The 27942-nt window shown below is 42.0% G+C and overlaps 1 protein-coding gene across 5 annotated transcripts in view; it reads left to right on the top strand.

Moving 5' to 3' along the window:
* The window catches only part of pde10a (phosphodiesterase 10A), a 662262-nt gene that overhangs the window by 279323 nt on the left and 354997 nt on the right, over positions 1-27942 (top strand). For 4 of the 5 annotated variants that reach the window (XM_070889659.1, XM_070889660.1, XM_070889658.1 and 1 more), the window contains 2 exons: positions 18715-18743; positions 21142-21262. In XM_070889659.1, coding sequence (XP_070745760.1) covers positions 18715-18743; positions 21142-21262 — 150 coding nt within the window. Of the gene's footprint in view, positions 1-18714; positions 18744-21141; positions 21263-27942 lie in introns of those variants that run through there. The other variant, XM_070889663.1, reaches the window with a different exon arrangement.

Here is a 27942-nt window from a genome sequence, read left to right as displayed (position 1 = left end):
AACGGTGCCTCCCTCTGCAAGAGGTGTGTGACATGAGGAAACATTTTTTGCACAGCAAGTTGTTGTGATCTGGAATGCACTGCCTGAAAAGGTGGTGGAAGCAGAATCAATAATAACAATCAAAAGAGAATTGGATAAATATTTGAAGGTATATTTGGATAAAAATCTGCAGGGCTATGGGGAAAAAGCAGGGGAGTGGGATTAATGGGATAGCTCTAATGAATACTTTGCGTCTGTTTTCACAAAAGAGAGGGGCGATGCAGACATTGCTATCGAGGAGGAGGAGGAGTGTGAAATATTAGATGAAATAAATATAGTGAGCGAGGAGGTATTAAGGGGTTTAGCAGCTTTGAAAGTGGATAAGTCCCCAGGCTTGGATGAAATGTATCCCAGGCTGTTAAACGAAGCAAAAGAGGAAATAGCAGAAGCTCTGACCATCATTTTCTAATCCTCTCTGGCTTCTGTTGTGGTGCCAGAGGACTGCTAATGTGGTACCTTTGTTTAAGAAGGGAGAAAGGGACAGACTGAGTAATTACAGGCCAGTCAGCCTAACCTCAGTGGAAAATTATTGGGAAAAAATCCTGAGGGACAGGATAAATCTTCACTTAGAAAGCCACGGATTAACCAAGGAATGTCATCACGGATTTGTCAAGGGAAGGTTGTGTCCAACTAACTTGATTGAATTTTTCGAGGAGGTAACCAGGAAGGTCGATGAAGGCAAAGCACATGATGTATTGTATATGGATTTTAGCAAAGCTTTTGATAAGGTCCCACATGGCAGACTGGTCACGAAAGTAAAAGCCCATGGGATCTAGGGCAAAGTGGCAAGTTGGATCCAAAACTAGCTCAGGCAGGAAGCAAAGAGTAATTGTTGAAGGGTGTTTTTGTGACTGTAAGGATGTTTCCAGTGGGGTTCCTCAGTGCTAAGTACTCGGTCCCTTGCTTTTTGTGATATACATCAATGATCTAGACTTGAATATAGGGGGTATGATTAAGAAATTTGTGGATGATACTAAAATCGGCTGCGTGGTCGATAATGAAGAAAGCTGCGGACTGCAGGAAGATATCAATCAACTGGTCAGGTGGGCAGAATAGTGACAAATGGAATTTAATCCAGGGAAGTGTGAGGTAATGCATTTGGGGAGGGCTAACAAGGAAAGGGAATACACATTAAACGGTTGGAGACTGAGACGTGTAGAGGAACAAAGGGACCTTGCAGTGCAAGTCCACAGATCCCTGAAAGTAGCAGACCAGGTAGATAAGGTGGTTGAGAAGGCATACGGAATACTTGCCTTTATTAGCGAAGGCATAGAATACAAGAGCAGGGGAGTTATACTTGAACTATATAAAACATTGGTTAGGCCACAGCTAGAGTACTGCGTGCAGTTCTGGTCATCGCATTACAGGAAGGACGTGATTGCACTGGAGAGGGTACAGAGGAGATTTCCGAGGATGTTGCCAGGAGTGGAGAATCTAAGCTATGAGGACAGATTAGATAGGCTGGATGTGTTTTCATTGGAACAGAGAAGGCTGAGGGGAGACCTCATTGAGGTGTATAAAATTATGAGGGGCCTAGATATAGTGGATAGAAAGGGCCTATTTCTCTTAGCAGAGTGGTCAACAACCAGGGGGCATACATTTAAAGTAATTAGTAGAAGGTTTAAAGGGGATTTGAGGGGAAATTTCTTCACGCAGAGGATTGTGGAGGTCTGGAATTCACTGCCTGAATGGGTGGTAGAGGCAGAAACCCTCACCACATTTAAAAAGTACTTGGATGTGTACTTGAAATGCTGTAACCTATAGGGTTACTAACCGATGGCTGGAAAGTGGGATTAGTCTGGATAACCTCTTGTTAGCCGGCACACATACGGAAATGGCTTCCTTCCGTGCTGTAAACTTCTATAATTCTACGAAAGAGCCGGCAAAGACATGATGGGTCGAATAGCCTCCTTCTGTGCTGCATCATTCTATGAGAAACAGTATAGGAAAATAAATTATCTGAAAAATGACATCCACAAGTCACAAGAAAAAGCATACAGCAATATCACCAACTTTGGTACAAGTGGCATGAAAAAAAATACAATGTGAGGATTAGAAGAGAAAAATACATTATTTATTATGAGAAAGATAAATAAAATTTAAATCCAGGATCAGATCCTGGCCAGTAAAAATTCTATCCTGACACAATTAGTAAATGCATCTTCTGAGGTGCTATCGAGCCACAAAGATATTCAAATCGTGTTCTGTACTGAGTTTCCTGATCTAGGCCAGGGGAGCAATGGGACACAAAATTGGCCTTAGTATCCATTGATAAGGAGGGTAAAATGTATCCAAGGTCCTTGCTGCCATCCTCTATTTAGTGCTTCTTCCTGGAAAGTAAATGCTGGAGGAAGTCTACATTGCATTTGAGACACCTCCATTCTTTAAAATATCAATATGGTCATACACTGAATAGTATGGACATAGATATATACCAGGTTACAAAACAAACCAGTTCAAATCAAGAGGACATGATAAGGAGGTGACAAGTTCACTTTCCAGGCAGGAGTGTAGATTTATGTGCAAAGAAATCAATACAACTCAATTGTGCGATATAAACTGGTCATCCTAAATGATACATGAAAAAACAAAGGGCACTGATTGTACTAACTGGGGGAATAACCATTCTGATCATAGGAACAGGAATGGGCCATTTAGCCCCTCGAGCCTGCTCCCACCATTCAATGAGATCATGGATGAGGGCAGGAAAAAGAGTGGGAGCGCGATAGTGATAGGGGATTCGATGGTGAGGGGAATAGATAGGCGTTTCTGCGGACGCAACCGAGACTCCAGGATGGTATGTTGCCTCCCTGGTACAAGGGTCAAGGATGTCTCGGAGCGGGTGCAGGACATTCTGAAATGGGAGGGAGAACAGCCAGTTGTCGTGGTGCACATTGGTACCAACGACATAGGTAAAAAAAGGGATGAGGTCCTACGAAAAGAATTTAAGGAGCTAGGAGCTAAATTAAAAAGTAGGACCTCAAAAGTAGTAATCTCGGGATTGCTACCAGTGCCACGTGATAGTCAGAGTAGGAATCGCAGGATAGCGCAGATGAATACATGGCTTGAGCAGTGGTGCAGCAGGGAGGGATTCAAATTCTTGGGGCATTGGAACCGGTTCTGGGGGAGGTGGGACCAGTACAAACCGGACGGTCTGCACCTGGGCAGGTCCGGAACCAATGTCCTAGGGGGAGTGTTTGCTAGTGCTGTTGGGGAGGAGTTAAACTAATATTGCAGGGGGATGGGAACCTATACAGGGAGACAGAGGGAGACAAAAATGAGGCAAAAGCAAAAGACAGAAAGGAGATGAGGAAAAGTGGAGGGCAGAGAAACCCAAGGCAAAGAACAAAAAGGGCCACTGTACAGCAAAATTCTAGAAGGACAAAGGGTGTTAAAAAAGCAAGCCTGAAGGCTTTGTGTCTTAATGCAAGGAGTATCCGCAATAAGGTGGATGAATTAACTGTGCAAATAGATGTTAACAAATATGATGTGATTGGGATTACGGAGACGTGGCTCCAGGATGATCAGGGCTGGGAACTCAACATCCAGGGGTATTCAACATTCAGGAAGGATAGAATAAAAGGAAAAGGAGGTGGGGTAGCATTGCTGGTTAAAGAGGAGATTAATGCAATAGTTAGGAAAGACATTAGCTTGGATGATGTGGAATCTATATGGGTAGAGCTGCAGAACACTAAAGGGCAAAAATCGTTAGTGGGAGTTGTGTACAGACCTCCAAACAGCAGTAGTGATGTTGGGGAGGGCATCAAACAGGAAATTAGGAGTGCATGCAATAAAGGTGCAGCAGTTATAATGGGTGACTTTAATATGCACATAGATTGGGCTAGCCAAACTGGAAGCAATACGGTGGAGGAGGATTTCCTGGAATGCATAAGGGATGGTTTTCTAGACCAATATGTCGAGGAACCAACTAGGGGGGAGGCCATCTTAGACTGGGTGTTGTGTAATGAGAGAGGATTAATTAGCAATCTCATTGTGCGAGGCCCCTTGGGGAAGAGTGACCATAATATGGTGGAATTCTGCATTAGGATGGAGAATGAAACAGTTAATTCAGAGACCATGGTCCAGAACTTAAAGAAGGGTAACTTTGAAGGTATGAGGCATGAATTGGCTAAGATAGATTGGCTAATGATACTTAAGGGGTTGACTGTGGATGGGCAATGGCAGACATTTAGAGACCGCATGGATGAATTACAACAATTGTACATTCCTGTCTGGCGTAAAAATAAAAAAGGGAAGGTGGCTCAACCGTGGCTATCTAGGGAAATCAGCGATAGTATTAAAGCCAAGGAAATGGCATACAAATTGGCCAGAAATAGCAGCGAACCTGGGGACTGGGAGAAATTTAGAACTCAGCAGAGGAGTACAAAGGGTTTGATTAGGGCAGGGAAAATGGAGTACGAGAAGAAGCTTGCAGGGAACATTAAGGCGGATTGCAAAAGTTTCTATAGGTATGTAAAGAGAAAAAGGTTAGTAAAGACAAACGTAGGTCCCCTGCAGTCAGAATCAGGGGAAGTCATAACGGGGAACAAAGAAATGGCAGACCAATTGAACAAGTACTTTGGTTCAGTATTCACTAAGGAGGACACAAACAACCTTCCGGATATAAAAGTGGTCAGAGGGTCTATTAAGGAGGAGGAACTGAGGGAAATCTTTATTAGTCGGGAAATTGTGTTGGGGAAATTGATGGGATTGAAGGCCGATAAATCCCCAGGGCCTGATGGACTGCATCCCAGAGTACTTAAGGAGGTGGCCTTGGAAATAGCGGATGCATTGACAGTCATTTTCCAACATTCCATTGACTCTGGATCAGTTCCTATCGAGTGGAGGGTAGCCAATGTAACCCCACTTTTTAAAAAAGGAGGGAGAGAGAAAGCAGGGAATTATAGACCGGTCAGCCTGACCTCAGTAGTGGGTAAAATGATGGAATCAATTATTAAGGATGACATAGCAGCGCATTTGGAAAATGGTGACATGATAGGTCCAAGTCAGCATGGATTTGTGAAAGGGAGATCATGCTTGACAAATCTTCTGGAATTTTTTGAGGATGTTTCCAATAAAGTGGACAAAGGAGTACCAGTTGATGTGGTATATTTGGACTTTCAGAAGGCTTTCGACAAGGTCCCACACAGGAGATTAATGTGCAAAGTTAAAGCACATGAGATTGGGGGTAGTGTGCTGACGTGGATTGAGAACTGGTTGTCAGACAGGAAGCAAAGAGTAGGAGTAAATGGGGACTTTTCGGAATGGCAGGCAGTGACTAGTGGGGTACCGCAGGGTTCTGTGCTGGGGCCCCAGCTGTTTACATTGTACATTAATGATTTAGACGAGGGGATTAAATGTAGTATCTCCAAATTTGCGGATGACACTAAGTTGGGTGGCAGTGTGAGCTGCGAGGAGGATGCTATGAGGCTACAGAGTGACTTGGATAGGTTAGGTGAGTGGGCAAATGCGTGGCAGATGAAGTATAATGTGGATAAATGTGAGGTTATCCACTTTGGTGGTAAAAACAGAGAGACAGACTATTATCTGAATGGTGACAGATTAGGAAAAGGGAAGGTGCAACGAGACCTGGGTGTCATGGTACATCAGTCATTGAAGGTTGGCATGCAGGTACAGCAGGCGGTTAAGAAAGCAAATGGCATGTTGGCCTTCATAGCGAGGGGATTTGAGTACAGGGGCAGGGAGGTGTTGCTACAGTTGTACAGGGCCTTGGTGAGGCCACACCTGGAGTATTGTGTACAGTTTTGGTCTCCTAACTTGAGGAAGGACATTCTTGCTATTGAGGGAGTGCAGCGAAGATTCACCAGACTGATTCCCGGGATGGTGGGACTGACCTATCAAGAACGACTGGATCAACTGGGCTTGTATTCACTGGAGTTCAGAAGAGTGAGAGGGGACCTCATAGAAACGTTTAAAATTCTGACGGGTTTGGACAGGTTGGATGCAGGAAGAATGTTCCCAATGTTGGGGAAGTCCAGAACCAGGGGTCACAGTCTAAGGATAAGGGGTAAGCCATTTAGGACCGAGATAAGGAGAAACTTCTTCACCCAGAGAGTGGTGAACCTGTGGAATTCTCTACCACAGAAAGTAGTTGAGGCCAATTCACTAAATATATTCAAAAGGGAGTTAGATGAAGTCCTTACTACTCGGGGGATCAAGGGGTATGGCGTGAAAGCAGGAAGTGGGTACTGAAGTTTCATGTTCAGCCATGAACTCATTGAATGGCGGTGCAGGCTAGAAGGGCTGAATGGCCTGCTCCTGCACCTATTTTCTATGTTTTCTATGTTTTCAACCTAACTCCATATACCCGCCTATGGCCCTTAATACCTTTGGTTAACTAAAAGCATCAATTTACGAATTAAAATTAACAATTGATCTAGCATCAATTGCCGTTTGCGGAAGATAGTTCCAAACTCTACCAGCCTTTAGCCGGAATCTTACCAGTCCTGCGAGTGCAGGTTTGGAGGCAGGCCCGCTGTCAAAATGGCTGTGATTGACAGCGGGGCAGATATCAGCTCTGAACCCGCCTCCTTGTAAGTTTCCAATGTGTCGTCTCTGGCGGCGGATCACGGATCTGACCCCAAAGGCAGGCCAGCCAGTTAACATCATGAAAAGGTACTTTAAAGGTATTTAAAAAGAATGTTACCAGATACTTAGCATTTTTGAGGTCATGTCCCTCAGAGAACATGTCAGGTAAGTGTATCGGGTTCTCAATGACTCTCCATTGATTCGACTACTTGACGGATGCGGAAGTGGTATAAAAGCTACCATTTCACAGCTGTTTACTTTCCAATCCCAGAAGTGCAAGCCGTCAGGATTTGGAAGAGATGTATGCAGTTTGGAAGTGTTTGCAGTGAACTTTCTATCCATTGTCGCCTCCTTGGTGAAACCTCTCTCACCAGTGACATCGCTTCTGTCATCTAAACTTCAGCTTATCGGTGCCCTTGAAAAAATCTCACCTTGGTCCTCAGAATCACACCACGACTAGCACCAGCATCAACATCACTAAACACAGCAGCATCACCAACAACACCACCAACCTTCTCCGCAAATCACCTGATGCTGCACAGGACATGACATCAGCACCCGACCACATTGCTGCCCGGGACACCAGCGATGGACTCACCGTGGCCAGATTTACTTCACTTGACGCTGTACACCCTGACTGCCACATGATTTGCCAAGTTGCCCCCTCCCCCTTGCACACCAGCACCATCAAGCATCCCTGCAATGCCCAAGCCATTCCTTTCACAGTCATCACCATTGTGGGGGGTACCCTTATATCTCACCTTTCACTACAACTCACTAAGCCACTTCCAAAGGTGCTCACAAATCTGTCCAAGTACAGAAAGTGTTCAAAATAAAGATTGCAATGTTTGACAATACATGAGCAGAAACTACATGAACATTGGCTAAAAGACCCAAGTGCCGGCCCTTGTATGTTATTAGTTGGTATGATTGGACAAGGATGAGAGTGAGTGTGAGGTGTGGCTCGTGAGATGAGGATGTGATAATGTAACATAGAAACATAGAAAATAGGTGCAGGAGTAGGCCATTTGGCCCTTCGAGCCTGCACCGCCATTCAATGAGTTCAAGGCTGAACATGCAACTTCAGTACCCCATTCCTGCTTTCTCGCCATACCCCTTGATCCCCCTAGGAGTAAGGACTACATCTAACTCCTTTTTGAATATATTTAGTGAATTGGCCTCAACAACTTTCTGTGGTAGAGAATTCCACAGGTTCACCACTCTCTGGGTGAAGAAGTTTCTCCTCATCTCGGTCCTAAATGGCTTACCCCTTATCCTTAGACTGTGACCCCTGGTTCTGGACTTCCCCAACATTGGGAACATTCTTCCTGCATCTAACCTGCCTAAACTGGTGAGAATTTTAAATGTTTCTATGAGATCCCCTCTCATTCTTCTGAACTCCAGTGAATATAAGCCCAGTTGATCCAGTCTTTCTTGATATGTCAGTCCCGCCATCCTGGGAATCAGTCTGGTGAACCTTCGCTGCACTCCCTCAATAGCAAGAACGTCCTTCCTCAAGTTAGGAGACCAAAACTGTACACAATACTCCAGGTGTGGCCTCACCAAGGCCCTGTACAACTGCAGTAACACCTCCCTGCCCCTGTACTCAAATCCCCTCGCTATGAAGGCCAACATGCCATTTACTTTCTTAACCGTCGGCTGTACCTGTATGCTAACCTTCAATGACCGATGTACCATGACACCCAGGTCTCGTTGCAACTCCCCTTTTTCTAATCTGTCACCATTCAGATAATAGTCTGTCTCTCTGTTTTTACCACCAAGGTGGATAACCTCACATTTATCCACATTATACTTCACCTGTCATGCATTTGCCCACTCACCTAACCTATCCAAGTCACTCTGCAGCCTCACAGCATCCTCCTCGCAGCTCACACTGCCACCCAACTTAGTGTCATCTGCAAATTTGGAGATACTACATTTAATCCCCTTGTCTAAATCATTAATGTACAATGTAAACAGCTGGGGCCCCAGCACAGAACCTTGCGGTACCCCACTAGTCACTGCCTGCCATTCTGAAAAGTACCCATTTACTCCTACTTTTTGCTTTATGTCTGCCAACCAGTTCTCAATCCACTTCAGCATACTACCCCCAATTCCATGTGCTTTAACTTTGCATATTAATCTCTTGTGTGGGACCTTGTCGAAAGCCTTCTGAAAGTCCAAATATACCACATCAATTGGTTCCCCCTTGTCCACTCTACTGGAAACATCCTCAAAAAATTCCAGAAGATTTGTCAAGCATGATTTCCCTTTCACAAATCCATGCAGACTTGTACGTATCATGTCACCTCTTTCCAAATGCGCTGCTATGGCATCCTTAATTGATTCCATCATTTTACCCACTACCGATGTCAGGCTGACCGGTCTATAATTCCCTGTTTTCTCTCTCCCTCCTTTTTTTAAAAAGTGGGGTTACATTGGCTACCCTCCACTCCATAGGAACTGATCCAGAGTCTATGGAATGTTGGAAAATGACTGTCAAAGCATCCACTATTTCTAAGGCCACCTCCTTAAGTAGATAGAGAGGGAGGGATGGATGGAGGTGCAAGGTAAGTTGGTACGAGTAATAATGTGCAGGGGCAAGAGTAGAGAAGGCAGAGTGATGGGGATGTGATGAGTGGCACAGCAGGATGAGGTTGAGTGTAGCTTTGCAGTAACATTTCGTGATCTACTGAGATTGTTGAAAGGTTTGCGCCACTGCAGCCAGCTCCTCCTGACGACATCCTTGCTTGTGCCCTCCTGTACAATGTGCAACCAGGCTGCGTTGGTGTCCTGGGGAGGTCTCTTCCGCCCATTGGAAGGGAAGAGGACCTCCCTGCATGCTGTGACTCTCTCCATAAGCATCTGGAGAGGGTAATGGGAGAGCCTGAGTGCAGCCGTGCACCTTTGAGCAATGTTTGTCAGTGATTACAGCACCTCAATCCTACAGAACACTGACAGCACAACTGTCAAAATCAAAATAACTATAACCATGGTCCCTTTAAGGAAACTGGCTGTTGACGCATTACCAAATGATGTCATCAGACCCGCTTCCTTTTAATTGGCCTGGAAACTCGCAGGGCGGGCTTAACAAGCCTCATTAACAGAAGATTCTTTTCACAGTGCGGGCTAGAGCCACAAGCGGGGTCGCAACCCACCACCTACCCTGGCCGCCCTGGACCCACCACGGTTGGCGCAAATGTGGCCTTTGTGTGTAGAAGTGTTTCCTAATTTTCACTCTTGAAAGGTCTTGCTTCAAATTTTAGACTATGCCCCCTAGTCCTAGAATCCCCAACCAGCAGAAATATTTTCTCTCTATCTACCCTATCTATTACCCTTAATATCCTCAAAACTTCGATCAGACATTCTAAACTCTAGGGAATGCAACCCTAATTTGTGTCATCTCCCCTCGTAACATAACCCTTGAAGTCCATACATCATTCTGATAAACCTACGCTGCACTCCCTCCAAGGCCAAAACATCCTTCTTTGAGTGTGGTGCCAGGAACGGTTCCTGAATGGAGAGAACTTTGGAAGATTATAGCTAGGGCATCTGTACTGTGCTCACCTACTTCCTTTAACCCCTGGGATGGAAACCATCTGGTTCTGGGGATTTGTCACTCTTTAGTGCCATTATTTTCTTCATTCCTGTTATTTTACTTACATTAATTTTATTGGGTTCCTGTCTCTGATTTAGTTTACTTGGGGTTTCTACTGTAAATACTGATGCAAAGTAATTACTCAACATGTCCTCCATTTCCTTATTATCATTGATAATATCATCGCTTTCAGTTTATAGAGGCCAAAATTGCTGCTGACTATTCTCTTGTTTGTAATATAATTGTAAAAAAATAGTGTTGATTTTTATATCCCTGGAAAGTTTCTTTTCATACTCCCTTTTATGTAGCTCTTACTATCTTTTTGTGACCTTTAGCTGTTGTTTGTATCTTCCCCATTCGCCAAGTTCTGTGCTATTTTTTGGCATTTTTGTATGCTTTTTCTTTTAGTTTTATGCTGTCCCTTACCTCTTCAGTCATCCATGGGTTTTTTTTTGGCAAGTAGAGCTCTTGCCCCCTAGGGGTATAAACTGGTTCTGTATCACCTCCCACTGATCATCTGTCGTTTTACTCATTAATAGATTTGCCCAATTTACTGTGGACAGTCTCTGCCTCATCCCTTTGAAATCAGCCTTATCCAAGTCTAGAATCTTAGTTGAACGCGATCATGTTATGAACACTATTGGATAAATGTTCACGCACAGTTAGGCTGTTAACTAAATCTGGCTCATTACTCATTACTAAATCTAATGTGGCTTGCCACCTTGTTGTCTCTGGGGCATATTGTTGTAGAAAATTATCCCAGACACACACAAGAAATTCACTACCTTTATTAGCTGCCAGTCTCCTTATCCCAATCTATATGAAATTTAAAATCCCCAATTGAAACCACTCTGCCATTACTACACGCTTGTCTAATCTCTGCATTTATATAATCTAGGACTTCACAGCTGCTACCAGGAGGGCTATATACAACTCCCACTACAATCTTAAATCCTTTCCTATTTCTTCATTCTACCCATAAAGTTTCCAATGCCTGCTTGTCTTTCATTATATCCTCTCATCACTGAAGTGATTTCATCCATAATCACAAAGGCTACTCCTCCCCCTCTGCCATGAATGACCTACCAGAAGTCAAAAATACAAAATGCTGGAAATACTCAGCAGGCAGCATCTGTGGAGAGAGAAACAGAATTACCACTGGTCCTGATGGCCTGCATCCTAAGGTGTTGAAGGAGGTGGCTGCAGAGATGGTGGATGCATTGGTTTTAGTATACCAAAATTCCCTGGATTTTGGAGAGGTCCCAGTAGACTGGAAAACTGCAAATGTAACCCTCCTATTCAAGAAAGGAAGGAGTTAGAAAGCAGAAAACTATAGAGCAGTTAGCCTAACATCTGTCATTGGGAAAATGCTAGAATCCATTATTAAGGAAGCAGTAACAGATGGGCAGATGCAGCAGGAGCGGCGAGGTCAGGGCGAAGGAGTGGCGAGAGATTGTGGAGGAATGTGATTGGGGACCAGGGGAGGCGTGAGTTCGGGGCCAGGGGCAGCCCACACTGTGATATCTGTGATATGTGTGTGCACAAGGTCCATGCAGCAGAGCAGGTCTCCAGTTGTCCTGGGTAATCCTTGCCACTGGACCAAGACCTAGTTCTGCCAAGCCCGTGTGGTGGCTGGTGTGCAACGGTCACCACACGTTAAAAACATTCTCGCACAGGCATCTTCCACCCTTGAGGATGTAGTTTGGGTTCTTCTTTCGAAACACCTGTGAACTCATCTTTTTTTAGCGTGGAAGCAAGTCATCCTCATTTCAAGGGACTGCCTATGATGATGTTTTCAGGTCGATGACCTTTCATCATAACTGTTAGAGATGTGACGGGTTTTAAGCATGTACAGAGGCCGGGAAAGGGAGGAGAGGAAAGAATAAAAGGGAAGGTCTGTGATAGAGTGAAAGGCAGGAGAGATTAAATGACAATAGGGATGATGATGCAAGACAAAAGGGGATGGTAATTGGACAAGTAAAGAAACAAAAGATGGGTCTAGAAGAGGTGTAAATGGGAATAACAGCGTCATAAATCGCTTCTGTCCAAATAAATGGGGGCAAAGTTTCGGATCTGATATTGTTGAACTCAATGTAAAGTCCATAAGGCTGTAAAAGTGTCTAATCAAAAGATGAGGTGCTGTTCGTTGAGCTTACGTTAAGCTTCATTGGAACAGTATAGGAGGCCGAGGACAGAAAGATTAGAGTTGGAGTGGAGGAGAATTGAAGTGTCAGGCGACCGGAAGCTCAGGGTCACGTTCGCGGACTGAAAGGAGGTGTTCCGGAAAGCAGTCATCCAATCTGCGTTCGATCTCCCCAATGTAAAGGAAACCGCACCGTGAGCAGTGAACATAGTATACTGAATTGAAAGAAGTACAAGTAAATAATAAACACAAAAAATGCTGGAAATCTTAGCCGGTCAGGCAGCATCTGTGGAGAGAGGAAGCAGAGTTAATGTTTCGGGTCGATGACCATTCGTCAGAACTGGGATCACTGGAGGTGGCAAAATGGCAGAGGATGTTCCGTCGAATGTGGAGGCTGGTGGGGTGAAAGGTAAGGACAAGGGGTTCTGGGAGGGAGGGGAAGGAGTGAGAGCAGGTGCATAAAAAGTAACAGACACGGTTGAGGGCCCTGTCAATCACAGTGGGGGAGAATGCTTGGTTGAGAAAAAAGGAACATCAATTGGAAGCATTGGTATAGAAGGAGAGGGAGAAATTGGGAGAATGGAATAGAATCCTTACAGGAAGCTTGGAGGGAGGAGGTGTAGTCAAGGTAGCTGTGGCAGTCAGTGGGCTTATAGTGGATATTGGCCGCTAGCCTATCCCCAGAAATGGAGGCGAGGAAGGGAAGGGAAGGGAAGAGTTGGTGATGGACCATGTGAAAGCGAGGGAAGGGTGGAAATTGGAAGCAAAGTTGATGACATTTTCCAGTTCGGGTTGAGAGCAGGCAATGGTGCCGATTCAGTCATCAATGTACCGAAAAAAGGTGAGGAAGGGGACCTGAATAGGACTGGAAAAAATAATGTTCCACATGTCCCACGAAAAGGCATGCGGAGCTTGGACCATGAGGGTTCCCATAGCAATATCTTTTATTTGGAGGAAGTGAGGAGTCAAAGGAGAAGTTCTTTGATGTGAAAGCAAGTTCTGCTGGGCAGAGGAGGGTGATGGTGGATGGGGATTCTGTCCAAAGAAGACCTCAACATCCTCTACCTCCTACAGATGCTGGCAGTGTGAATACACCAACCCATATTTCAGGGAATAAGCAAGCATACTGCCAACTTATTTTTGGTGGGGTGACGAGGGGAGAATGCTGCACAGTAATGAAAGGGATTTTTTAGTATTTTGTTCACGCTCATGAACCCCTTCTGTAACAAAACTTTTCACATGGCAACAATCCTGGAGTACTGCGTGCAGTTTTGGTCACCTTACTTAAGGAAGGATGTACTAGCTTTGGAGAGGGTACAGAGACGATTCACTTGGCTGATTCCGGAGATGAGGGGGTTACCTTATGATGATAGATTGAGTGGACTGGGTCTTTATTCGTTGGAGTTCTGAAGGATGAGGGGTGATCTTATAGAAACATTTAAAATAATGAAAGGGATAGATAAGATCGAGACAGAGAGGTTGTTTCCACTGGTCGGGGAGACTAGAACTAGGGGGCACAGCCTCAAAATATGGGGGAGCCAATTTAAAACCGAGTTGAGAAGGAATTTCTTCTCCCAGAGGGTTGTGAATCTGTGGAATTCTCTGCCCAAGGAAGCAGTTGAGGCTAGCTCATTGAATGTATTAAAATCACAGATAGATAGATTTTTAACCAATAAGGGAATTAAGGGTTACGGGGAGCGGGCGGGTAAGTGGAGCTGAGTCCACGGCCAGATCAGCCATGATCTTGTTGAATGGCAGAGTAGGCTCGAGGGGCTAGATGGCCTACTCTTGTTCCTAATTCTTATGTTCTTATATTATGTTCACAAATTGGCGAATACCATGGCCACATTGGTCAGGAGATAACTATGTATTACGATCCTGCTGTATGTTTATAAAATGAAATGGGTTAAAGGCTGCAGTATCAAACTGTTTCTAAAACTACAGTAGAGCTATTTGTTAACAAGCAAGGCTGTGTACAAGCAATCAAAACAATGTGCTGCTAGTAATGTGCGGGAAATAAAAATGTTAACAATGTGTCATTTCTTGAAGCACGAATGAGTTTATAATAATTCTGAAGTGTTTTGTAAGTAATGTAAAATGCACTGCATTTTTAGTTTCTGTCACTAGAAATTGGTAAAGCAAGCAAGAGATAAAAGAAATGCAGAAAAAGTTCAGTTAGCATCTTATTTTCCTATACTATGTTTTCTGTATGCTTTCACACCACTAATCCTCAGTACTGGTGGATAATTTGAATCCAGGCACTACTTTTCAAGAGTCACACACCAGTCAGCTGTAGGAAAGAGATTTAGGATTTCTGTCCAGGGTTAGCTCTATGCTGTTCTAATTTAGGTTGGGTACTTGCTCCTTCTCGTATTGATAAGCGGTTGATCTTGTGTTGGTTTTGATGCACTGGTTCAAATGTTCTTTAGGCAGATGATGTCAGCTACAACACAGATCAACCTTCATAGCCTATGAATCGGGTAAAGTACAAGTCTTTATTCATCTCATCAAGACTTGCTTCATTTTCTTCTCTGATCATTGCAAGGAGAGATGGGTGCTTTTGGAAAGGCGGAGAATGGAAAATCCACATTTAGCTATGTCTCCAAAACACTTTTTATGGAAGAAATGTTATACAGGGTACAGTATTAGAGGCAAAAACTTTGTGTTTGGTATGCTCTTGCTTTTTATCTCTAATCATGTACCAGGCCATTTGGCCTCTAGTGACTAACAGGTGTTACTTTCTGAGGTACTTTATGAAAGATATAAACTAACATAAAACTTCGCCTTTGGATTTCTCAAACTTTTCACAAGGTTACTTGTCCTATTTGATAAAGGTCTTTGTTGACATTTTGACCTGATTATTCAAAATAAAATGTTGCCATGTCTTCAGTGATATGTTTGACCATTCGTCTGGTATTATGATTTCAGCAACTTAAGTGTTTGAACAACACAACTTCCGTATGCATCTCTCTGTTTCCAAGATTAATAATAAACTTATTCATCACCCAGTTAGGGTTTCTTGACACCACCTGACTGCAAAGAAAAAAATACCTTTGTACTCCATTTAATTTCTTACATTTTTAAGAGTGAAAAACATATAAAGACGGTAGTGAAAACGTTCCAGGATGCAGGTAAGTAGGAGATGTCTGGAAAAGAGATTGGTGGCAGAAGACATAGTGCTTGGTAGTGTTAGAAAGGTGGTCCGAGGAGGCAAGTGAGCTGTGGGAGAAACAAGGGTTATTGGGGAAGAGAGTCCTGAATCTCAGAATAGTGAGGGATCTGTTAGTAGTTGCTCGTGAAACTATTGTGGAAGGAGGATGCTGGGCCCATGTGGCAGGAGGGTGGTCTTGTGTATGAGCAGTGGAATGGAGTGATGACCTGTGAATGCATTGGGTAGGAAAGAAGTTCAAGGAGGGGTATCCATGGGAGAGAGTATTGAGAAGTTTGGGTACAATGTATATGGGGCTGGGAACAATGGAAGATGGATGGTGGAATTTTCACACACCGGGGTGCTGAGCTCCTGGAGCATGAGGGAAGAGATACCTGGGTGTGGCAGCATCTGTGGAGTGTGGGTTATCGAATGGAGAGGTCACCTGATGCAGAAGTAGTGGAGAATGAATTGAGGGAAGGGGTGAAGAATTTTACTGGATGGTCTTGTATATGCAGATGTAGCTGGGGGCTGGCTAGTTGAAATTAAATCTGATACAATTAATAAATATATCATCTGATGTGCTGTTGAACTTCAAATAACTTAAGCACGTTTCATGCTGAGTTCCTAGAAAGTTGTAGTTGGACACCTATCTTCTGTCCCTGAGAATACTACAATATGTATGTTTTGGCCTGGGTAATGACTTTAAATTCTGTGGGCTGGAAATTTAACTTTTGGCGATATCGGCATATTTTCTGAATTTTTCGCCAAAAATACCGCTATTTTTAAAGGCATAAACTTAGCAAAAAATTGCGCCCGACGGTAAAAATCGGTATTGCACGAGGTTTCGCGGTGGAAAATGTGGTCATCGCCAACTTTAGTCCGAGGCCAATTATCGCTAAAAAGATAGGTCCTGGGAGGAGGGAAATTACAAAAAATTTAAAAATCACAAAACATTCACAAGACACTTATCTAGTGAGTTAAAACATAAAAACTTTGACTTACTTTTTTTTTGCAGGTCTTCATACTTGCCACTTTTACTGGGACTGCAACGCAGGGTTTTCTCGGACGTTTGTTTTCTCCCTAATAGCCAATTTTAAGCATTTGCATTTTTTTGGGTGTTGCACGACGGTGGCCCGCTTTTCAGCGGTATTTCAAAACTTCCGGCGCACAACTTTGGCTAATTTAGGTGAAAACCTTTGACCGTCAAAAAAGGCGAAATATCGCCGAAAAACAGGCGCAAGGCTCATCAATTTCTAGCCCTTTAAGTGCTAACTGTGCTTTCGCGAAAAGTATAGTATGCGCTTTAGAGAATTTTTAAAGCTGGTCCCCAGATCAGTGCCAGGCGCACAACTATAGCATTGTTCTAGGCTGGGGTGGCAAAGGGGAGCAAAGAAAAGGCTCAGGACTTGGGCAGAGGGGGGAGCAAAGAGGGATAAAGCTACCTCTGGGCTCTGAAGCTGCAAAGGCAGCAGGCAAAAATGTTGGGTGAAAGACATGATTTTTGCAGGTCTCATGCAGCTTGCACTGTGGAGGACAGCTCCATCTACCACTTCGATGGAGCTTGGAGGACTCAATCAGAAGTAAGTAAACGTGTAAATTTCAGAGTGACAGACACGAGATGGAAATAACCTGAGAGGAAAGTGTGGCAGGAAGTGTGAACTTTCTGCAAGACTTTTAAGATATAATTTAAAAAATGATCACTATAATTTGACTTTCTTTGGCATATTCCTTATTTGGTTTCTAACTGTTGAAATGTTCAACCGGGGAAGAAATGGGATGAGGCTCAATTCACTCTTCATTTCTTACACCACAAAAACATTTTACAAAATAAATGACACCAGTTCTCGTGTTAATTCACAATGTGCTTTCTTGCATTCTCTCTCTCTTTTCAGTCTCCATTTTTTTGTCGCTTTCTGTCCTGCCTTGCCTACCTTTATTTTTTTCTGTGGTTTTTGTGTAAGGCACACTCACTCTGTGAATGCCATCTTGTGCTCGACTGGATAACCTGACTTCCTCTTTGATCTTCTTCACTGATTTCTGCAGCTATGCAGTGATTACTAACAGGAGCTTTTTGTGCTTGTCAGCACGTGCTCATGTGCAGTTACTTCATTTCCTCACAAATAATTTGTTCTAAAAAGATAGATAAATTATTTTCCTTTAAACTTTTTAAATATACCTCAATAATATGTGATTTCTGTTGCAAACCAGATAAAAAGTGTGACTTGGTAGATTACTGAAAAATAAATTGTCTGCGAGTTAGACCTACATAACTCAATCCTTTCAGGGTGTATCCTGTGTATAACTCAGTCGTTTATTTAACTGTATACCAGTAACTCTTCTCATGCTTCCTCTCTAAGAGGCTACAAAAACATTTGTACTGTTTTATGTGGTGATGCCATTCTCCAGTGATTACATCTTGTGGAGAGTCATGACTTTTCATCAACACTTCACTCATTCTTCCCTTATTCCATAGGAATATTGGACATTTTAGAAGAAGGAAAAGACCCAGCAAGCTTATCCCTTTTTCATTGCTCTCAACCCCTACAATCTCCTTTAGACCATACCCTTCTATTTTCTTTCTTTACAGAAACCTATGTAGCAGTCTCTTGAATCCATTTATACAATTTGCTTTAATGGCCTACCTCTGATGAATTAGTTTATATATTAGTATGTACAATAGTGGTCTAAAATACCTATTTTTTTTCTAATTTTTAAATTATATTATCGAGATCTTGAAACCTTTATCAGGGTGATATTTTTTTTGTCAATTCCCCTCCTAACTTTCAGAGCTTCTAATAGGTCAGCCCAACAAAAATAAGCCCAAATTCTTTTATTTTTTTCCTTATAACTTAGAAAGCGGATGCTATTGTGGTTGCCCAACTTTGCATCCGCACATACAATTATATTCTTGTTAGTTAGTAACCAGTACCGTGCGCACAGCTCTGGATGGGATCTAACCAGTGCCTGATACGATGACAATATCCATGCTTTTTGAATTGTATTATGCCCCTCTGCGAATGTACCCAGTACCATGCTTCCCTTTTTTATTGGAAGAAAATATGTGATTTTGCTCTGGTGCAAAGTACATATATTAAGATTCGTGACAAAGATGATCAAGAAAATGTTGGCAGGAGGTGGTGGCAAATTCCCTCAAACAGCTGCTAACATTTTTTTCCTACTTTTTATAACTCAAATTTCCTTTGATGCCTAATCATTTGTTTTGTTTTTTCACAGATGAACCCGTTGTGAGGGAAGTTAATCGGGTAAGTACAGTAGTAATGATGTTCCACTGCTTTACCAATGGGATGACTTGTAATTGCTGAACTGCATGGCACCATCTCAGTATATCTGAGCAAATTAAAACAGCAATGCCCCAGGAGGAGCATTTAGTGAGGTTTTGCAATTACCACACCTGGGAGAGCTGTAAGTCTCTGCACTGCAGAGATCTCAGTGGATACAATACAGGCTATCTGAGTAAAACGTTGAGGACATTCTACGTCAAGTGTACAGCCTTGATGTAATGGAAATAGATTTTAAAACAGAAGTAACATGTTTAAATCATTCATCAGTCCAAGGTGACAACCTAATAAAATCCCTAATTAGCCAAAGTGACTGCAAGGCACTAGGGAAGTTTCGATTCCTGCATAATGTTAACTAATGAGTGGAGGAAGAGCATCCGGGAGGGCGCTGAGTACCTCGAGTCCCATCGGCGAGAACAAGGAGAAACCAAGCTTACAGCAGAAGGAGCGTGCATCAACCCAGGCTCCCTGCCACCCTTGTCTGCCCCATCTGTGACAGAGATTGTAGGTCCCTCATTAAGATTCCTCAGTCACCTGAGAACTCACTTTTAGAGTGAAAGCAAGTCATCCTCGATTCTGAGGGACTGCCCATGATGATGATGATGATGACTGGTTGAAACATTTATTTTCAAAGTGTGCCTTTTTCCGGTAATCCAACTTTGAAAATTGATTACAAATGTATGACAAGTTCTTATTCAATGTTACTTTAAAACTGCACAATCCATAACCTCAAGTGTTGACCCCAAAGTATCAAAAATATTTTAAGCACCAAAATATTCTAATGTACAAATATCAGCATGTTTCCGATTAAACGTCTTGAGAATTAGAATGGCTATGCTATAGTCAATAGTCCTGCGGTGAAATTTCTCTTGATAATTTTACCGAAAAAGTCAGGGCGAGTTATAACCAGATTTCACTCCACATTTAATTCCTCTGAAATATCCTTGTTATACTTTTTATTTGGCTGAGAACTTAAATCAATTCGGGTAAAAAAAAAATATATCGTATGACTGATAACCTTTATAACTGCGTGCTTTAAAAAAAGGAAAATTAATTCAATAACAATTCTGCATGTAAAATATGCATTCTAGACATAATATATAAAACACAGTCTGCAATGCATCCCATATCAGATAATGCACAGAGTGGCTGTTATAAGACTGCAACATTGAGGTCTTCAGATGTTTTCATAAACAAGTGGCGAATGGCTGAAAACTATATGCTTTTAAAATCCAAACTTACCATGATCTGTTGAGATATCACCTGTTCTCTTTCACTCTCTTCAACCTATCCTGCACTGTAGGTTTAATCCTTCATCTAGGTCTCAGTAAGGGAAAATAAAACACAACATAGACCCTTAATATTATTTTTAATTATTGTGATCTACGATTTCAAAAGATGCCTTATACTTTCAGACTCACTTCACCAGTTGCCTAAATCATGGTACCCCATTCAACATGACCCCTGCATAATTATTTTTCAAAAGAAAATTGAGCGATCACAGATCTGTCAGTGAATTTAAGGTAATAATTAAATCTCAGGATTCTGCTAACAAAAACTTTTCAAACTTTGCACTTGCAATTCATATTTTTTTTTACAAAAAATGTTCAATCGTGTTGTTGACCGACATCAATCATGCAACACCTAATGCACACAGCCATTTCTTATCAGCTACACACAGCTGAATATTATAAAATAATTTGAAAGCAAAGAATTATAAAAAGGCATTTTCTAAGCAAACCTAAATTTCAAAATGATTTTCTGTTGATTATAGTTCAAGGATGCTGAATTCTTTTGTGTTAATGCAATTGGCAATCCAGCTGTTATCAATCCTTTAATCCTGAGGCACACTATTTAGCACTCATGAAGTGCAGGAATGCAGAATAATTAATATCTGTATCTCATATATGATGCCTAACAGCTTTCCATAGTTATTAAATTAAAACTGTTTAAAAAATGACTTCAGACAGAATTTAAGTCTGAATATATTACTTTTATTCTCGTCTTTAGAATATGCATTTACTGAAAATTGCTTGACTTTTTGATAGTTTTTGTACAGCATGTTACTAGAGTGCCCTGTAAAATTTTTTTTTAAATTTCACTTTTTTCATGAAATGAGTACAAATGGTTTAGTCCAATGGAAGCCCAATCCACAACTAAACCAATTATACCTGAGGACTGAATAATACGCATAATTGTGTTTTTTTGGCCATAACAATAATTGCTACTCTGCAGGATTTTAATTGTTTGTACACGTTGCAATACAATCTATCAATTGAAAAATTGTTTACTTAGCATTAGTTTAGCTACTTTTGATGGTTATAAATGCTGAAAAGTTAATTCATTCCTCCAATTTACCTAGTACCTGGACACTAACATGCAAGGAGTAGTCTATGAATTAAACTCCTACATAGAGCAGCGGCTGGAAGCTGGCGGCGACAACAAACTACTCTTGTTTGAATTGTGCAACATCATAAAAACAGGTAGGGCATTATATTTGTGAAATCCTGCATATAGGGATTATTTGATTGCTCATTTAGTCCTTTTCTGAAATTAAAGTGTGTGTATGTATGTATATATATATAGGATTTTATTTTTATTTTCCTTCCCGTGGACTACTTGTCACACATTTTCTCCAGTGAAGGTGATGTGTTTGAGATCTATACCGAGGCTTCCATCAATGCTGTTCTGAAATTGCCATTACAAAATGCCCAAATGAGTCCTTCCAATTCCAATTGGGAAATTAAGATTATGAACCCCACATTGTGTACAACACTAGCATTGTACAAACTGTAATAATGTAATTTTACTCAACCAGATTTACATAGTACACCACCATTTATTTTAGTAGAGGTGATATTTAGTTTTATTGACAACAAAATATATATTGGATTTCAAATGGTATTAAAACAAAACCATGCTGTAGTCAGAACGACTTGCATATTTACTTAGAGAAAAGCAGTAGAAAAAAAGGGACAAAGCTACCATTATGATAGAAACAAAATCCATGGATTGCGATAAAAGATAAGAAAGGATCAATCACTCTAATAGAAACATGTAGGCAAGTCTATGAAATAAGTAAAAGACATAGAATAATAATTGTGGGAGCTTTCGACTACCCCCGTAAACAGGCAGTGATTGTTAAAGGGGAAAAAGGAATATAGTTTTTATAGTATGTATCAGACTCCTTTCTTACCCAGTACACAAGAAGTCCCACAAGAGAGGAATCACTATTGGATTTAGTAATGGGAAATGAACCAGAGCAGATAAGTGAAATAAGCATAGGGGAGCATCTAGGCTACATCGATCACAATATAATAAGGTTTAAGTAATGATTGAGAAAGACATAAGTAATACAAGGACCTAAGTAATAGTTTGGAAATAAAGCTAATTTTGAGGGAATGAGAATGGAACTAGGAAAGATAAATTAGAAGAAAGATTGACAAATAGAGATAAAACAGCAGTGGGAATTATTTAAAAAGGTGATCAATAGAGTTCAAGAGAAATATATTCTGCTAACAAAACAAGAGCAAACTAGCCAGTAATGAAACACCTTGGATGAATAAAGAGATGAGGGCAATTTTAAATTGGAACAAAAAAGATACACTAAGTATATAGAAAAGAAAGAAGAGGATGACAAAAGGGCATATGAAGAGGTTAGAAAATAAATTTAAAAAACAATTAGAAAGGCAGAGCGGAACTACAAAATTAAATTATCAAAGAATATCAAAAGAAATAGTAAAGTATTCTACATACACACTAATAACAAAGGGAAATTAAAATAGGGATAGGGCCACCAAGGTATGAACAAGATAAACCCACAGGTAATGACAGTGAAATAGCAGAAATACTTGAATAATTACTTTGCTTCAGTATTTACCAGGGGAACTAACATGTCCTGATTTCCATATTACAATAAGAATATAGAAACACTGCTAAGGTACAAAAAAGATTTACAAGGATAATATTGGAATTGAAAGGTTATAACTATCAGGAAAGACTGAACAGGTTGGGGTTCTTTTCTTTAGAAAAGAGGAGACTGAGAGATGACCTGATAGAGGTCTTTAAAATTATGAAATGGTTTAATTGGGTAGATGTGGAGAGGATGTTTCCACTTGTGGGGGAGTCCAAAACTAGGGGCCATAAACATAAGATAGTCACCAATAAGGAATTCAGGAGAAACTTCTTTACTCCGAGAGTGGCGAGAATGTGGAACCGGCTACCATAGATGTCTTTAAGGGGAAGCTCTATAAGTACATGAAGGAGAAAGAAATAGAAGGATATGTTGATAGTGTGATATGAAATAAGGTTTGAGGGGGCTCGTGTGGAGCATAAACGACGACATTGATCTGATGGGCCGAATGGCCTGTTTTTGTGCTGTAAACAGTATGTAATACAACATGAAATCTTCCCCTACCAGTACTGTGTGTGAAATGTTCTCTTCTTCTATATTGATTTTTGGGGGTTACACAGTTATAAAATATTTATCTTCTATCTGTTAGAAATAATTCCAGTTTTTCTCTCCTTGCTGACCTGCTTGAGATCCATCATGTCTGATCTTGCAGGGTTGGATCTGTGAGCAAGTGGTTATTTTGTTGTAATATGGATGAGGATTGTTGTTGATCCAAGCACAAGTCAACCCATTGAGAATTCAATACTAGCCAATTACTTGCTTGAAGTTCTAGCAATTTGCTTCTGACCAAGAGATGTTAGTATTTTAGTTTTTGTAATCACTTTGAGCTAATTGAACTTGATTATCTATTGGGAACACAAAGCATCAGAGGAATATAAGAACTTACTAAATCACAAGAGAGCAAATATCACAGGCCAAATCTAGACATACTGGTATCTCAATCGCTGTGTGTTTTCCTTTCTTTAAAAAGTGGTCAAACAAGCTAAAGTTCTCTTCTCCAAGTCACTTTGGTAGTTAAAGGGCAGTGAAAATTGGGATTTAACTGATATAATCACTTTTCAGAATTCAGCTGTCCCAGGTTTAATTCCCCACCATTTTGAACTTGGCTCCATCCGTGTCTAATCAGGTGTGAGCCTTGGCTCAGTGGTAGTATTTTGAGTCAAAGTCTTGCTTTAAACTGCATTCCAGAGACTTGAGCACAAAATCTTGGCTGACACTTCAGTGTAGTACTGAAGGAGTGTTGCATTGTCAGAGGAACTATCTTGTGGGCCAAGGCCTTCTGGTGTTCTGTCCAACATTTATGAAGAATGTATAATGGTATAAAATAAATTCAGATTATTACTTCAAAGTACAACAAGGAAGTAGGACCAGAGGACATAAATAGAAATGAGTGATTAAGTAAATTTAGAACATGCATCAGGAAAACTTACTGAGTCAAAGAGTAATAAATATTTGAAATAATTTACCAATAACATAATAGAAGTAAAAAGATTGGGGTTATTCAAAATACATTGAAATTATACGATGCCAAAATTAATGTACTTGAGGGATGAACTCAATGGTGTTTTCTTATTGCTGAGTTTTCTTCAGTTCTTGCATATATGTCTCCAAACAGCAAGATTGCAAATAGCAGGATTCGCGACACCCCCATTACAGCCCTAGAATGTAACAAATCCTTTGCAACCTAACTTCTCAGCTAAAGGCTAACCAGATTGAGTCACTCATCAATTTTCCATTTCCCTTGTGGGAAAGTGCCTGGATTCTCCATGGTGCCTCCCCATGGTACCAGAGAGGAAGTCTCCTGCTCACTGTACAGAGCACTGCTGCACAGACTTGATTGGGTGAGGAACTGGGAGAAAACAAGAGGGTGTCATACCATCAAAAAGAAAAGATTAGAAATAGATATACTGTGTCATTTTAATATCAAGTGAAAATTTCACACTGGTGTTGCTACAGAAATAGAATGCAACTCTGTGGAACTGGAAAGTGGGTATTTTTTTATCAAGATTCTGATTTCTGAGTTTTAACAATCTATAGTAACACACTTGTTATGGTGTGACTTTTTGCAGTTATTTACATTGTTGATATTTTATTTGATTGACATTTGTTTTAACACTGAATAACCTATAGCAATTTTGTGCCAGACATTAGCGATTTTTGAATAAACAACGTTACATAGGATTACCTAGGATATACAGCACAGAAACAGACCATTCGGCCTAACCGGTCCATGCCAGCGTTATTGCTCCACTCGAGCCTCCTCCAGTCTTTCTTTAACTATCAGCACAACCTTTATTCCCTTCTTTCTCATATGCTTATCTAGCCTCCCCTTAAATCCATCTATACTATTCACTTCAACCAATCCCTGTGGTAGTGAGTTCCACATTCTCACTACTCTCTGGGTAAAAAAGTTTCTCCTGAATTCCCTATATTGATGGCTTCTAGTTGTGCTTTTCCCCACAAGTGGAAAGACTCTATCTATATCTACTATATCTACTCTTATCAAACCTTTCGTAATTTTAAAGACCTTTTCGGTCACCCCTCAGCCTTCTCTTTTCAATAGAAAAGAGACCCAGCCTGTTCATCCTTTTCTGATAGGTATACGTCTCACATTTCTGGTATCGTCCTTGTAAATCTTTTTTGCACCCTCTCCAGTACCTCTATATCGTTTTTATAATATGGTGAACAGAATTATACGCAGTACACCAATTGTGGTCTAACCATGGTTCAATATAAGTTTAGCGTAACTTCTCTATTTTTCAATTCAATCTCCCTAGAAATAAACCCTCGTGCCTGGTTTGCTTTTTTATGACCTTGTTAACCTGTGTCGCTACTGTCATTGATTTGTGTATTTGTACTCTGAGATCCCTTTTTTTTTCTACCCCACTTAGATTTGTATTTTCCAAGAAATATGTAACCTCCCTATTTTTGGGCCCAAGTTTCGGCCTCAGTTGCTCCTGATTTTTTGGAGCAACTGGTGTAGAACGGAGTATCTTAGAAATTCAAATTCTCGGCATTTAGTTTGCTCCAGTTCTAGTCAGTTTAGAACAGTTTCACTTTGGAACAGAATTTTTTTTTCAAAAGGGGGCGTGTCCGGCCACTTACGCCTGTTTATAAAGTTTCGGCAGTGAAAACTTACTGCAAACTAACTTAGAATAGAGTAAGTGAAGATTTTTGTACGCTCGAAAGAACCTTGTCTACACTTTAGAAAATCAGGCGTAGGTTACAAATCAGGCGTAGGGAATGGGGGGGAGGGGGGTTTAAAGGGAAGTTTACAAACATTAAACACTTCAGTTTTACAAATAAAGAGCCATCATCAATAATAAATGATGAAAACATCAATAAATCAACCAATAAATCAATCAAAAAAAATTAATAAGAAATAATTTTTTAAAAAATCAATAAAACAAAACATTTTCTACTTACCGACTGCAGCACCGGGAGCCCTCCAACAGCGTGCTGGGATGCCCCCCCCAGTGTGTCTCTGTCAGTGTCTCTATCTCTCTGTCTGTCTGTGTGTGTCTCTCACTCTCTGTCAGTGTCTGTGTTTCTGACAGCGAGGGGAGGTGGAGGAGGGGGGTAGAGGGAGAGAGAGGGGGGAAGGGAGAGAGGGGGAGGGGAGGGAGGGAGGCAGAAGGGGGGGGGAGGAGGTGAAGGGATGGGGGGAGGGGGGAAGGATAAGTGGGGGGAGAAAGGAGGGGGGGAAAGAAGGTGGGGGGGGGGGGAGGCTGAACAGGCCGGGCCCAAGACTTCGGGCAGGGCCCGTCCCCAGCACCAGATTTACAGGTAGGTGGCGTTGGGTCGGGTCGGGAGCGCGGATCGGGTTGGGTTGGGTCCGGCGGGAGCACGGGTCGGGTCGGGGGGGAGGATGGAGGTCGGGTTGGTTCGGGTAGGAGGGAGCGCGGCTCGGGTCGTGGAGGGGGGAGGGAGGTCAGGTTTGGTCGGATCCGGTCCGGGGGGGAGTCGGGAGCGCGGGTCGGGTCGGGGGGGGTGGTGGGAGGAAGGTCGGTTCGGTTCGTGTCGGGGGGGAGGGAGAGGGAGGTCAGGTCGGGTGGGGGGGGGGTGGGGGAGTGCGGATCGGGTCCGGTCCGGTTCGGGGGCGGGGGGGGGAGCGGGAGTCGAGTCGGGCCGGGAGGAAGCAGGAGCTGGGCGTAGGAGGCAGTCTTATGCACGCAGCCCCAGTGAGACCGTTCAGCCAGGGCTAGGGGCTGCGTGCTTCAGGCCCCTCCCACACAGTTTTGGGCGCCTGGAGCTACTGCACATGCGCGCCTACTGTAGCACGCATGTGCAGAGGTCCCAGCACTGTTTTCAGCGCAGGGACCTGGCTCCGCCCCCCCACAGCTCGTGCTGCGCCGCGCCGAGGACCAGAGGACCTGCAGGGAGCCGGAGAATCTGGAAGTATTTTTTAGGCGCACTTTGTGGCGCGAAAAATGGGCGTCCAGGTCGGGGCTGCGCCGTTCTAGGTGCGGCCCGAAACTTGGGCCCTTTCTTACTAAATGTAATACCTCACATTTATTTGTGTTGAATTATGTGCCCATTCTCCAAATTTTTAATGTCTTGTATATTTGTTGCAGTCCTTTTCAGTATTGACTATCTTCCCCCCCCCCCCCAATTTGGTGTCATCTACAAATTTAGAAATTGTGTTTCTGATTCCAAAGTCTAAATCATTAATATAAATTGTGAACAACAGTGGTCCCAGTACTGATCCTTGAGGATCACCACTTTGCACCTTCTGCCACCCTTTACTCCTACACTCTGCTTTCTGTCTTGAAGCCAGCTAGTTATCCATTCTGCTATTGGTCCCCTGACTTTGCATGTTTTGACCTTATTCATTAGTCTATTATGTAATACCTTATTGAAGGCCTTTTGAAAATCTAGATAAATTACATCTGCTGCGTTACCCTTGTCTACTCTCTGTTACCTCTTCAAAAATTAATGAGGTTGGTCAAGCAAGACTTTTCCTATTTAAATCCATGCTGACTATTCATTGTTATCACTTTGGTTTCTAAATATTCTATTTTCTCCTTTAGTTGGGCTCCATTATTTTTCCTACCACTGATATTAAGCTAACTGGTCTATAATTCCCTGGATGTGTTCTATCTCCTTTCTTAAATATAGGTATTATGTTAGCTATCCACCAGTCCTCTGACACTACACCTTGTTCTAACAAATTATTCAATATGTGTAGTAATGCTTCTGCTATCTCTTCCTAGATTCTTTTAAAATGCGCGGATATAATCCGTCCAAACC

This window comes from Pristiophorus japonicus, chromosome 9, assembly GCF_044704955.1.
Source record: "Pristiophorus japonicus isolate sPriJap1 chromosome 9, sPriJap1.hap1, whole genome shotgun sequence".
Lineage (NCBI taxonomy): Eukaryota > Metazoa > Chordata > Chondrichthyes > Pristiophoridae > Pristiophorus > Pristiophorus japonicus.
This window is presented reverse-complemented; position numbering and strand designations above follow the sequence as displayed.